The sequence below is a fragment of the Pantherophis guttatus genome, chromosome 6 (genome assembly GCF_059756535.1).
Source record: "Pantherophis guttatus breed Tessera chromosome 6, ASM5975653v1, whole genome shotgun sequence".
Classification (NCBI taxonomy): domain Eukaryota; kingdom Metazoa; phylum Chordata; class Lepidosauria; order Squamata; family Colubridae; genus Pantherophis; species Pantherophis guttatus.
The window spans coordinates 92,027,260-92,041,972 of NC_142068.1; the positions used below are offsets into that span (position 1 = coordinate 92,027,260).

The 14,713-nt window shown below is 45.4% G+C and overlaps 1 protein-coding gene across 1 annotated transcript in view; it reads right to left on the reverse strand.

The window, feature by feature from the left end:
- The window catches only part of LRMDA (leucine rich melanocyte differentiation associated), a 1,044,508-nt gene that overhangs the window by 454,377 nt on the left and 575,418 nt on the right, over nucleotides 1-14,713 (reverse strand). The window contains exon 4 of the mRNA XM_060694129.2: nucleotides 1,408-1,539. Within this exon, the coding sequence (XP_060550112.2) occupies nucleotides 1,408-1,539 (132 nt within the window). The remainder of the gene's footprint in view (nucleotides 1-1,407; nucleotides 1,540-14,713) is intronic.

The following is a 14,713-nucleotide window of genomic DNA, read 5'->3' on the forward strand; positions in this document are numbered from 1 at the left end:
AGTCTAGTCTAGTCTAGTCTAGTCTAGTCTAGTCTAGTCTAGTCTAGTCTAGTCTAGTCTAGTCCAGTCCAGTCCAGTCCAGTCCAGTCCAGTCCAGTCCAGTCCATCCTATCCTATCCTATCCTATCCTATCCTATCCTATCCTATCCTATCCTATCCTATTCCATATTATTCCATCCCATCCCATCCCATCCCACCTTAGAATAGGATAGGATAGGATAGGATAGGATAGGATAGGATAGGATAGGATAGGATAGGATAGGATAGCATAGGACAGGACAGGACAGGACAGGACAGGACAGGACAGGACAGGACAGGACAGGACAGAATAGAGTATGCAATGGAATAAGAACAGAACAGAACAGAACAGAATAGAATATGCAATGGAATAAGAATAGAACAGAATATTCCCTCTGCAAAAGTTGATGTGGCCAAGATTAATAATACCTTGTAGATTTGTGGCTGAAATGACAGATACTCAACCAATTTAAATAAACTGTGGCTTTAAGAAAAAAATTAGAACCATAGTTATCATTACAATACATATATTGATGAGGGGGCACATCAGTATGTAATCAGTATTAGAGCATGCAAATATTGCATTCATTAACACCGAATTAACGGTTTGATTGCTGTTATTTCTCTCCTCCTCGGAAGCCTCACAGTTTCGTGGCTAAGAGATTTGCAGTCCCGATAATCTCTCAAAAACCTGGACTGATAGTTTCAGATCGGGCCTATGCTACACTCAGAATGAAACCGAGCAGGCAAGCTACTAGTCTTTGCAAGAAAAGGGTACATGTGTGCCTATATCCAAGGACAGAGGAATGTTTCAAAAGTTCAAATGAAACGAGCAAAACGCAGCCCGTAAGAACCCAAAGTAGCCACACGCCGGCCCTCTTCGCCAGGCGCCAACAAGCCCTTCGACTGCCTGAAATGCTGTTCTGGAGCCTAGTTACTTGAGTGCTGAGTCTAACCCTGCTAAGGAAATCAAGAATTCAGGATGCACGAACCTCTGGATTGCCTTGTTTCATTGCATCCCGTCTTCCACTAGAGGTCAGCCTTCTCCAGAATCCAAAAAAAAACAAAAAAAAAAAAACCAGCCGGATTCCTTCTTCCCAAATGAAATTGGCTGTTATTTCCACTTTTGAGTTTCTTAACAAAGATTCCTTCAGAGCCATGAGCTACAGTCTCACACCTCTTTCCCTCCCTCTTATTTTCGAGGAAAAAGAGACCAAGGCATCCTGCTTATGAAAGAACCACTGTAAACCTTCTGGCTGACGAGGAGAAAAGAGATTAGGGTATTTATTGCCTGCGTCTAAACCACATTTGACCTTCTTTCATGTGGCTGCCACAGAAAGATGGCCAGGCAGCTGGCGGAGTCTCCCCCCCTCCCTCTGTTTTCAAAAGGATATTTGGTTCTTGTTGAGCATCAGGGTATGAAGGTGTGGCATGCTGGGTAAGCGAAGGTCACTTTGGAGAAGATTGTTGTCCAGAATGAGCTCTTCCAAGCTGTTGAAGGCCTGCAGTCCTTCCAGAGATCTGCAATAAGGAAGGGGAAAAAATGACCCTTTAGTCTAGGAGTGTCAAACTCAAAGCCTGAGGCCTGGATCTGGCCCACGGGGTACTTAGATCTGGCCTGTGGGGCCACCCTGGAAAGAATGAAAGACCAGCCCGCGGTGCTTCTGCCAGAGAAAAACGGGCTCCCAAACTCCGTTTTCAGCTGCCACGGCCTCCTGCAATCCTCTGCCAGTGAAAACGGAGCTCGCACGCAGCCCTCTCAAGCTCTGTTTCTCTGGCAGAGGGTTGCAGGAGGCCATAGCAGCCGAAAACGGAGCTCGGGAGACCGTTTTCGCTGACAGAATCGCTCGGGTGACCACAGGCACCCCTGATAGGAGTGATGTCGAGCTGGCCATGCCCACCCTGGCCACGCCCCCCCCCCGGTCCCCTGAGGACAAACACAACCCTGATGCACCCTACAATGAAATTGAGTTTGACACCCATGCTCTAGTCCAGTGATGGCTAACCTTTTCCGGACCTGGTGCCCAAAGCATGCATGTGAACCAGGGATGAAATGCTCCCGGTTCGGAGCAGATCACCCGATCCAGTAGCGATGACGGCGGGTGGTTTGGAGAACTGGTAGCAAAAATCCCTGCGCCCCCCCCCACACACACACCATGCCCAGCTGAGCCACATGATCATCAGAGGCTTTTTTTTTTTTAAAGCATTTTTTTCTACAACCTCTTCTGACGAAAAAATGCTTTTAAAAGTAAAAAAAAAACGCCTCTGATGATCGTGCGGCTCAGCTGGGATCGTCAGAGGCTTTTCAAAGCATTTTTTTCTGCAACCTCTTCAGCCAAAGAGGTGGTAAAAAAAAATGCTTTGAAAAGTCTCTGACGATCCCAGCTGAGTTGCCTGATCGGCAGAGGCTTTTCAAAGCATTTTTTTGCAACAGAGGTTGTAGAAAAAATGCTTTGAAAAGTTAAAAAAAAAAAGTTGGCCATGCCCACCCAGTCACATTACCCCTCCACCAAGCCACGCCCACAGAACCGGTAGTAACAAATTTTACATTTCACCCCTGATGTGAACCCCCAAAATGCAATGTGCAGGTGGCCCTCATGCAGGTGCCCCACTCCCCAATATGTGCCCATGGCCCCCCACATGGCCCCCCTGCATACACTCCAATGCATGCATGTGTGGTCCCCCACATGCACCCTGCCTCCCACGCATGCCCGGCAGAGACCCAACCACCAGCTGGCCAGCGGGGAGGTGTGCGCGCATACATGGCGGAGCTGAGCTGGGGCGACGGCTCATGTGCCCACAGAGAGGGCGCTGCGTGCCACCTGTGGCACACACGCCATTGGTTCACCATCACATCATCTAGTCAAATCCAAGAGCTTGATGATGAGCTGAAATACGTATTTTAACCTTCCCTTTGAAAGCAACCCTGAAGAATTTGGGTTTCTGTCCTGTCAGGAGGGCTGAATGACAAGAATTAGCGGGAAAGGGTGCGCCACACATCGCAGCAACACATCGCTCACTTCCTGGCAGCATGAAAGATGGAGGTCGCTTAGTGAATAGCCAAGATCCCAAACAAAAAAAAAAAAAAGGGTTCAGATATGAGCCCTGCAGGATGAATTTGTCAACGTCTCGTGCCTTCAGGCACCCCAGCCCCGCCTGACCCCCAACCTTCATTCCCAAGACAAATAACTCTGTCACACTTCACCTTCATTCTCAGGACACAAATTTAAGTTGTCATCCATCATTTCTGCCATGAAATATCATACCCACTAACAATAATAAATTCAACTTCAGGAATTGTTCTCAGCAGCATTTCTCTCTCTATAGAAATGCACACAGACACACAGCTCCAGCCTTTTCTGCTAGCTTTTCAAAGGCACAAAAGAGAGCCAGTGCTGGAGAGAAATGCAGAATTAACTTCACGCCACGTACCAAATAACAAATAATTTGTTTGCCTAACAAATAATTACATGCGCACTCGCACCAACCTAGGTAGGCATAACCCCTATTGAAAGAAGCAGGCAAAATACATTTTTTTTCCCCAACTATGGCAACACAACTTTCAAGGTTGTAAACAAAGGAGACGTGTAAATAAACAAAGCAGTCTGGGTAGAATTGTTGGCAGGGCGTAAACCCCGGGTTTGACACTTTGCAAGGATGATGATTGCGGCATTAACTCGTCATTTCGTGGCGTTGCAAGTTCGCACAGGCCCGTGTGTGGGAGAAGCACCACATCAATCAAATAAGAATCAGCATGTTATATGAAGCATGCACATCAACACGCATTTGCAGTTTGTTCACCTACCCAACACCTAGATCTGCTGAGAGGGCTTGACATGACAGCTGAGCTCATCTGCCTACCAGGAAGGAGAATCACCACTTAATCTCCGTCTCGCTGTTTTATAGACTGTGAGGGCTAAAGAAGATGGAGGAGGAGGTGACTATTTATTCACTGCCCAGTGACATTATTTCCTCTCGTTAGCATCCTTCATTGAGGCCTATAGAAGACATTCTCTATTAGGAGCAGGAGTGAAATCCAGCAGGTTCTGACAGGTTCTGGAGAACCGGTAGCGGAAAATTTGAGCAGTTCGGAGAACTGGTAGCGGAAAATTTGAGCAGTTCAGAGAACTGGTAGCGGAAATTTTGAGTAGTTTGGAGAACCGGCAAATACCACCTCTGGCTGGCCCCAGAATGGGGTGGGAATGGAGATTTTGCAGTATCCTTCTCCTGGAGTGGGGTGGGAATGGAGATTTTGCAGTATCCTTCCCCTGCCATGCCCACCAAGCCACACTACGCCCACCAAGCCACGCCCACAGAACCAGTAGTAAAAAAAAATGGATTTCACCACTAATTAGGAGTATACCAAGGGAGACCATTGTTTATTTATTTTTTTATTTATTAGTCATATTTCTATGCCACCCACTCTCCGAGGACTCTGGGCGGCTTACACCAAAGACAGTATACTAAATAGCATATTGCCCCCAACAATCTGGGTCCTCATTTTACCCACCTCGGAAGGATGGAAGGCTGAGTCAACCTTGAGCCGGTGAGATTTCATCCGCTGATCTGCTGAACTAGCAGTCAGCTGAAGTAACTGCAGTACTGCACTCTAACCACTGCACCATCTTGGCTCCTCCTTGTTCTGACCCAGCCTTAGCAAAAATAAGAAACAGACTCCTTGTCACGAAAAACCACTCTTTATTTATCTCCTGTGAATTAATGGCATTCACCCACCAAAAAGTCTGGGCAATAGTCCTTAAAATGAGTTAACTGAAGTAACAGACCTTATCAGTTCCTTATGATAAATGCAAAGGGGTGAGCTCCCAGCCAAAAGGCTGTCAATTAAGTTCTGGCAAGCAGTCTCTGATGGACGAAACACAACGAGAAATGTCTCCAGAAATACAAACTTGTCTCCTACGACAACCACTCTCCTTTCCTTCTATTTATTTCCCAGCCAGGGAGGGGCCATTCAGCATCCACATGTGTCTTGCTTCCCAAGTTGACTCCTTGTCCTCCGTTGTTCACCTCTCCTAACTGCTCTGCACATAGGTGCATCTGGAACAGGCCCCAGCTGTTCTTCCTCCTCACTCATATCAGCCTCCAAAGGCAGCTGCCTCTCCAGTGGCTGGGAAATGCCGGATGGCCCTGGATCTATCTCTGTGTCCAACACTGAACATCCATCAGAGCCTTCTCCAGGCTCCAGAACCTGTCCAAGTTCTTCCCCAACCTCCTCATTGTCCGAGTCTGCCACCAGCTCCACTGGCAGCTGGCGGGCCACAACACCCATCTGAAATCTCATGCGCCATTTTGACAGAACAAGCCACCAATGGGCTAAAAAGTGTAATGGAAGTAAATGAAGATCTGGATTAAAGAGGTTGAAGAGTGGAAGGATTTAGAAGCATGAGTGGAACAACTTTACCCATAAAGTCAATGAGGAGCCAAAGAGGCTATTGCACACAGGAGAGAGTAAAGCAAATTTACAACAAAATTTAATTTTCGCTAAGGGAAGTGAATTATGCTGCTTATAGGAATGCAGGGAGAAGCATCTTTCAAAATGAATGATTAAGGACACGACTCAATTAGTATATCTAAAAGGATACATGCGTGCATATACCAGGGGAGAAATCCAGCAGGTTCTAACAGGTTCTGGAGAACCAGTAGCAGAAATTTTGAGTAGTTTGGAGAACTGGCAAATACCACCTCTGGCTGGCCCCAGAGTGGGGTGGGAATGGAGATCTTGCAATATCCTTCCCCTGGAGTGGGGTGGGAATGGAGATCTTGCAATATCCTTCCCCTGCCATGCCCACCAAGCTACACCCACTGAACTGGTAGGGAAACATTTTGGATTTCACCCTGACATATACCCATTGTGGATATACACTCAGAGACAATAGTTATTTCATGAGAGCACAACTTTTTTTTGGGGGGAAAAAGAATCCAAAATCACTGAGTTCCATATCAAGAAAGCAGTACACTTAAAATTGTAACACCATGTAATTAAATTTTAAATTAACAGAATAACAGAGTTGGAAGGGACCTTGGAGGTCTTCTAGTCCAACCTCCTACTCAGGCATGAAGCCCTATACCAGTGATAGCTAACCTTTTCCAGACCAAGTGCCCAAAGCATGTGCGCATGTGCACAAATGCATACACACAAAACTCCAAAATGCAACGCATGTTTGCCCCCCCCGTGCATGCACCCCACCCTCCCACGCATGTGCGTGCACCCCCCACATGAATTCCACCCCCCCTCAACGCATGTGCGCACTGCCCCCCGCGTGTGCCCTGCCCTCGTGCATGTGCGGCAGAGACCCGAAGACCAGCTGGTTGGAGGAAGGTGGGAGTGCATGCGTGGCGGAGCTGAACTGGGGTGACGGCTCGCATGCCCACAGAGAGGGCGCCATCACGGCCCTATCCTGTTTCAGACAAATGGTTGTCCAATCTCTTCTTAATGGATGGAGCATCTACAGCTTCTGGAGACAAGTCGTTCCACTGGTTAATTGTTCTCACCATTAGGAAATTCCCAGGCTAAGCAAGTTCTAGGTTGATTCTCTCCTTGATTAGTTTCCATCCATTGCTTCTTGTCCTGTCTTCAGGTGCTTTGGAGAATAGGTTGACTCTGTTAATTTTGGGTTACTCCTGATTAAATTTGGCTTAAATTTAGCTAAATACAACTTGTCATTTTATTTAGCTAAGTGAGTACAGCTAACCTGATTGGTGTCTCTTCTTACTGCCCCATTACAAAGTAGAATTTGAGGTGCCCAGATCCCAAATTGCATACGCTAATGTATGGGAATGGATTGCAAGGATTAGTTTTTGAAAAAGGTCCTTTTTAAAGGTAATATAGAAGATGATCAAGCTGAGCCTGAGGGAGGCGTCAAACATATCATCAGTTTGGAATCTCTATGACCCTGTAAGAGATCTAAAGTCCAGGCCCTTGAAGTCCCTTGACTCTTATCTGGTAGCAATTCACCTCAACCATTAATAGATCAGATTCTTGCATATAGGTAGCGTGAAATAAACTTGTAATTTTTTTTTTAATTCTATCCTGGTTTCTTGCACCTGACAGGTAATAAGCATAGCTGACTTCCTTCTCAGAAGCAAATGTAGCAGGTTGTAGTAAATGCAATGATCCCCATAAAGTATGTGCTTTTGCATAAATTTGTTTGTTTTCCCATGCATCGTGTGTGTGTGTGTGTGTGTGTTTGCGCCTTCGAGACAGTCCCAACTCGTGACAACTGCCTGGGCAAATCTCAGCAGGTTTTGTCCTGTTGCAAGGATTTCAGAAATGCTTTGCCATTGTCTCCTTCCTAGGACTGAGAAAGAATGGCTGGCCCAGAGTCAGCCGGTTAGCTTTGCGCCTCAGCCAGCACTAAAACTCACGGTCTCCCATTTCTAATCTAATGCCTCAACCACCACACTAAACTGGTTCTTATAATAAGACTCCTTGTCATATCCAAAATGACAACTCCTTGTCATTCACCAAAAAAGGTGAACCAATGTCTTTTTCCTCCCTGCTTGTATTTCCAAGAATGATTGTCCGAAGTTATCTAGTGAATTCCTGACAGATGAAATTCGAACTCAGTTCATAGTACACCACCTGTCAGTCTGAAAGTGTTCTGATCTAGGCTTCCCAAGAGCGTGAAGCAGACTCTTTGTCCCAACAAAAAACCCTTTTTATTAAGTTACTGTGAATTCCTCTCATTCACATTCAGCAAAGTCTTTCAAGGGAGAATTTACAGTCACAGACCTTATCTGGCTTGGAGAGCTGCCAGGCCGATATCTTCAAAACTTGGCAAGGAGTCTCTGAGAGTCAGGAACCAATTAAGCAAACTAATTGTCTCCTGAAAACTCCCCTCCCCTTTCGCTCCTCTTTATTCCCTATGGGAGGGGCCATTCACTGTCCACCTGTGGCTTTACTTTTATTATTATTATTATTTGATTTATATGCCGCCCTTCTCCGGAGACTCAGGGCGGCTTACAATGCGTTAAGCAATAGCCTTCATACTTTTGTATATTTATACAGAGTCAGCTTATTGCCCCCACAAACTGGGTCCTCAATTTACCTACCTTAGAAAGGATGGAAGGCTGAGTCAACCTTGAGCCTGGTGAGATTCGATCTTATTTTAATTGCAGACAGCTGGTGTTAAATTACAGTGCTTCTGTCTGTTGAGCTAAACCAGGCTTCTGAGTCAACCCTTGTTCCTTAGCTGTCCCTTTCTCCTGGCAGCTCTGCACATGCGCACACTGGGAACAGGCTTCAGCTGTTCTTCTGCCCCACTGATGTCTGACTCCGAAGGCAGCTGACAACTGCCAGACGGCCCTGGCCCCATCTCTGCCTCTGATGCAGAGCCCTCATCAGAGCCTTCCCCAAACTCCAGGACTGGCCCATGTTCCTCCCCAATCTCCTCACTATCTGAGTCTACCACCAGCTCTGCTGGCCCCTGGTGGGCCACAACAGAAAGGGCTCACCTTATCCCTTACACATTTAGTTCTCCAGAATTTCTTTTTCGGTATCATAAAATCAAATGCTACTTAAATTCCCTACAGTGAAGAAGAATCTTCCTTCACAATTTTAGTTTCAGGGGCAAGCAACCAGAACCACCCATAAATAGTCTCAGGCCACAACTTTATTGTTTGTCATCCATGTTACAAGAATCTTCCCAGGCTGCTTGCCTTCCCCTGGGAACAACCAGATAAGGCTTAATGGATCTTGGGAGAAGTCACGTTCAGTGGTGGGTTTCAAAAAATTTTACTACCAGTTCTGTGGGTGTGGCTTGGTGGGCATGGCTTGGTGGGCGTGGCAGGGGAAGGATACTGCAAAATCTCCATTCCCTCCCCACTTCAGGGGAAGGATACTGCAAAATTCCCATTTCCGCCTGATCAGTGGGATTTGGGAGGCAGAGAATAGATGGGGGTGGGGCCAGTCAGAATTTTTACTACTGGTTCTCTGAACTACTGAAAATTTCCACTACTGGTTCTGCAGAACTGGTCAGAACCTGCTGAAACCTACCTCTGGTCATATTTATGTTTGCTTGCGACTGCACAATGATTCCAAGCTAGGCCCTTGCTTGACTCCTAGCTAGCAATTCGCCAAATTCTAATCACCTTGAAGTATTTGGATGCTGAGAATTGTAGAAGAGAAAAAAAAATCAATTCCCAAACTATTGCTATACATTTCTGGTTGGGAAAGAAGCATTTCCCACCAAGATATATAGTGTCCAGAATGAGCCAAGTTATCTCGATCCTTTTAAGGCAGTCAATGGTAGAAGGCTTTCTTAAAGTGAAAATATAACAAGAGCAATTCATTGAAAAACTAACAAGATGATGTTCGTTCATGACTCATGAAGTATATGAGATGGCCACATCAACACCAAAAAGCAGGGCTGGCTTCACCTACATCTTGGAGTCTTAGTGGACAACCAATTAAATATGAGCTGACAGTGTGCAGCGGCTGCCAAAAAACCCAATGCAATCCTAAATTGCATTAACAGAAGGATACAATCAAGATCACGTAAAGTACTAACACCGCTCTATAAAGCTTTAGTAAGACCACACCTAGAGTACTGCATGCAGTTTTGGTCACCACACTATAAAAAAAGATGTTGAAACTCTAGAAAAAGTGCAGAAAAGAGCAACAAGGATGATGAGGGGATTAGAGGCTAAAACATACAAAGAACGATTACAGGAACTGGGCATGGCTAGTCTAGTGAAGAGAAGGACCAGGGGAGACATGATAGCAGTGTTCCAATATTTGAGGGGCTGTCACAGAGAGGAGGGGGTCAAGCTATTTTTCAAAGCACCCGAAGGCCAGACAAAGAATAATGGATGGAAACTGAACAAGGAGAGATTCAACCTAGAAATAAGGAGAAATTTTCTGACAGTGAGAACAATCAACCCATGGAACAGAAGTTGCCTTCAGAAGTTATGGGAGCTTCATGTTGTGGTCTGCCAGCAGCCTGCGGAGCTGGCAGCAGAGTCAGACAGTGAGGAGGCTGGGGAGGAACATGGGCCAGTCCTGGAGTCTGGGGAAGGCTTAGACGAGGGCTCTGTGTCGGAGGCAGAGATGGAACCAGGGCCATCTGGGAGTTATGTGCTGACTTCGGAGCCTCCAGAGTCTGACATCAGCGAGGCAGAGGAACAGGGGGAGCAAGCACAGAGCTGCCAGAAGGCAGGAACAGTTAAGACAAAAGGGGCGACTCGGGAGTAAGGCTTGGAGATGATTGGCCCCTCCCATACGATATAAAGAAGGAGCAAACGCATGTGAGCATTTGCAGGAAGCAATGTTGTTGGTGTTACTCGGTTTACATTCTGAAACTCTGTTTTGACTCTGTGCTCCGTGTAGCCTTGCAAAGGTAATTGCCAATTAGATCTTTGGCAGCGTGTCAAGAGAGATAAAGGTGGGTGTTTATCAGCCTAACCCTAAGGACTGTGGCAAACTTCTGTTGGACTCTTTAAAAACTCTTTGTGATTCAGCATGGGCTGTGAATAAACAGAATTCACAGCCCTTGAAATACAAAGAGAGTTTTTGGGACTAATTGTGTGCTTTTTACTGTATCAGGAAGCCTAGTCAGAACACTTCATCACTGGAAGCCTTCAAGAAGAGACTGGACTGCCAACTGTCAGAAATGGTGTAGGGTCTCCTGCTTGAGCAGGGGGTTGGACTAAATGACCTACAAGGCCCCTTCCAACTCTGTTATTCTGTTACATTATTACATGCTCTAAACTTTTTTGTAAATCACCTAGAAGAATAATCCCTCCCCAAAATTACTTTTAGTTTACAACAGACCTACTGTATGTTACATAGCAAATGTCCACCCTTACTCTATAAAATGTCCATGGTAGGTTATATTCCATACTCAGAATATTATTAAGTAATAGTTGTGGCGGTGGTTGTTATCATTATTATTTTCACATTTTCAAAATGAAGTTTCAGGAAAGGCCGGCAACCTCTTAGCGCTACTGAATACAAAAAGACCTCAGCTTGGGTTCAGTTTCAAAACAGACATGATTATTGAAACCTCCTATACAAATATGCAGATATAATACCCTGAAGAGAATCTGCAAAACGATCAGCAAGATGGTCAAAAGAGTAAAAAATAAAATAAAGTAAAACCCTCCAAAATGGCTGGACAGATGGCCCACAACCTCACGCAATAGGAGAGAGAGAGAGAGAGGGCATCTGGTAATGCATTTTAAACAAGAGCAGGGAAAACTGTTTCCCAAATCCTTCTTCAGACCTGGTCGGCATCTGATCCTTTGAACCCTGGAGTTTTATCCACTTCAGCTCCCCGACTCCTGTACAGAGATCAGCCCAATGACAAGTGTTCACTCCAGAGGCTGCGAAACTCGCTGCGTCTATAAAAAGCGGCGTAAATGCTTTGGCAGGAAAAAAACCCGCTTTTCAAAGGAGACGGGATTAGCATCACTCCTTGGCCGGATATTAGGAATCCGCTGTTCCGGCATGTGGGATATTTCTGTTAGTAATACCTCTCTCTCAAAAAAAAAAAAAAAAAAAAAAAACCTGCAAAGAAAGCCTTACAAGCAAAGTGTCTGCCTGCCTGCCTGCCTGCCTGTTTGCCTGCCTGCCTGTCTGCCTGCCCGCCCACTGCTAGCTCAGCAGCCAGCCGGCCAGCCAGCCACCTATCATCTGTCTGTTTGTTTGTCTGTCTGTCCATCTGTCCGTCTGTCCATCCATCCATCCATCCTCCCGCCTGCCCATCCATCCATCCATCCATCCATACACCCATACATCCATACATCCATCTATCTATCTATCTATCTATCTATCTATCTATCTATCTATCTATCTATCTATCTATCTATCTATCTATCATCTAATCCATCCATCCATCCATCCATCGTTCTATCTATCTATCTATCTATCTATCTATCTATCTATCTATCTATCTATCATCTAATCCATCCATCCATCAATCCATCATTCTATCATTCTATCGTTCTATCTATCAATCATCTATCATCTAATCCATCCATCCATCCATCCATCCATCCATCCATCCATCCATCCATCCATCTATCATCTATCTCTATCCATCCATCCATCGTCTGTCTGCCTGCCTGCCTGCCTGCCTGCCTGCCTGCCTGCCTGCCTGCCTGCCTCTCTGTCTGTCTGTCTTAGTGAATTCAAAGCAGCAAGGCCCCAGTTCCATGCCATGAATGGTATCCCAGCTTACGGAGCAATGTCAGTTAGGATGTCTCCCTGGTTGGCTTAAAGGCTAATCAGCCTCACTCAAATGCCTTGCAGGTTGGATCTCTTCCCTGCTCTAATGACAGGAAAGCTGCCCATTATCTCACCCACAGGTACCATCTCGCTTACCTCATTGCCGGCTTCCCTCCCTCCTACCCACCCACCCCCGGAGGGGAGCCAACGGTTGCCAAGAGATTTCCCTCCGTGCTATTTCCAAAGTCACATCAAAATGACAAAACATCACAACGCATTCAGCTCTGCCTGATTCCCGGCAGAAAGAACTTTACGTTTCCACTGTAATTAACCCTATCCTCGTTAAGATAATTATGATCAAGCTCTCTGTCACAGCTAATAGCGCAGCATCATTGCCCATGGCTCACGCTTTGCCCTCATTAGCTTACAAAAACACTGTGCTGAGCAGGCAAAGCAATTCCAACCTTCCTAGGGATTTAGGAACTCCTGCAGTCAAGACAAAAGCCTGTAAAAAGGAACCTTCTTCAAAACCTTCTTGCCCGCCCTTTAAGTCCTTGAACTAATCAGGAAGCCGGCCTTCCGTGTACCCACATCTCATAATTGGGTCATCATCCGTAAGCAGAATCCATTCTTCCCTTCTCTTTCATCCTTAGAGAAGTCTTGTAGGTGGCAATTTCTCGGGGAGGCCTGTACGGCAACGCCAATCGACACCCTGGCCTGATGTGCAAAATTGGGCAGTGGGGTTTTGATTTCTGTGTAAGTGGAAGGAGGGGAGGGGGGTAACCAGCCAGGAGGCCGCGTTAAATTAAAAAAAAAAAAAAGGAAGGAAGGAGAGCTGTAAGCAGCGCCATTTAAAAAAAAATAATAATAATCAAAGAATATAAACTTCCTCATTATAACAGCTCCAATCAGCCTAGATGGGTAAACGTTGATTACATTTATATATTATGCCCCTGATACTTAATGGAAAATATAAAATATTTAACACTTTCCAAAAATCGGGGTTGGGGGGCTTTTTCCAAACGGATTTCTGCTTCTTGGCCATAAGGGGCCAATTTCCTAAACCGAGAGAATACATATCTACATTTTCTTTCTTAAACACTTTTTAAAATAAAATAAGATAAAAAATAAAATAATAAAATAAAATAAATGAAATGAAATGAAATGAAATGATGAAATAAAATAAAATAAAATAAAATAAAATAAAATAATAAATAAAATAAAATAAAATAAAATAATAAAATAAAATAAAATAAAATAAAATAAAATAAGTGCTCTTATTGCTAAATTGAATTGTTGAATTGTCCCACAGCAAGTTGTTCCATGGTTAAGTTGGCCGTGGTGAGTTGGCTGAGGCGAGTTATCCTATTCTGCACAATATGGGCCCATGTTGGAGATATTGGATAAAACATCTCAATGATCATCTACTCATGGACGTCCAATCCAGAGCTATCAACTCTGCAGAACATCACTCGGGAGGAGATTTTGTGACAGTTTTCAGCAAATCATCCACAGGGAATAAGAACATCAATAAAAACTCTATGCAGAAGATACAGAATATTTTAAAAAAAAAAACAAAACCTTCATTTTGTGAAAATGTGTATTTGGATTCCATCTTTTATGAGAAAGGTAGAGAAAAATCAATAGGAGTTATTCGGAATGACCCCCTTCCTCTCCACTGAATATTAACATATAGGACAGTGTTGGCAAACTTTTTTGGCACTGAGTGCCGAAATGGAAGCACCAGAAACCAAAAGAGCAGCTCTCTGGCGCACACATGCGGTAGCAGCAGGAACCGGAAAAGCAGTTCCCCGGGGTGCATATGCGCACCAGGAATCTGAGCTTCTGGTTTCCAACGTACGCTTGCGCATTGGTCCCCTGGTCTTCCTGTCTCTGGCACGCATGTGCGCACGAAGACCAGCTATCATGTGTGCAGAAACCAGAAGCTCAGCTTCCCAGTGTGCACATGTGCGCCGGGGAGCTACTCTTCTGGTTTCTGGTATGCCCGCGCGTGCAAAGACAAGCTGGCCCAGGGCGCCAGAACCCAGAAGAGCAACAAGTGATGGTTGGCATTCCCGGAGAGATGGTTCTGCATGCCACTTCCAGCACACATGCCATAGGTTCGCCATCACTAATATAGGACAAACAATGGACAAACATTGGTTGGGAGACTGGACACTTTCCGGTAGAGAGAGGTTTCCTGAGGATGGGCTCCAGCACGAGTCTGATTAATCTTCTAATCCCGTTGACTACTCAGGTTGGATCCTGCAAATGGACAAATAGCCTAATGTTGTACATGTGAAGCTTGCAAGAAAGTGCTGCAGCATGGAAGCATCCTTGACTTCATCTTCAAGTGCTTCCCTTCAGCGGTGGGTTTCACTTTTTGTTACCACCGGTTGGACCCATGTGGACATGCTCACTTCGCACATGTGCCTTCTATGCATGCACTTTGCTGATGTGCACACCTTCTGTGCATGCGCCCCGCCTCAAAAATGTGCCTAAATAGGACGG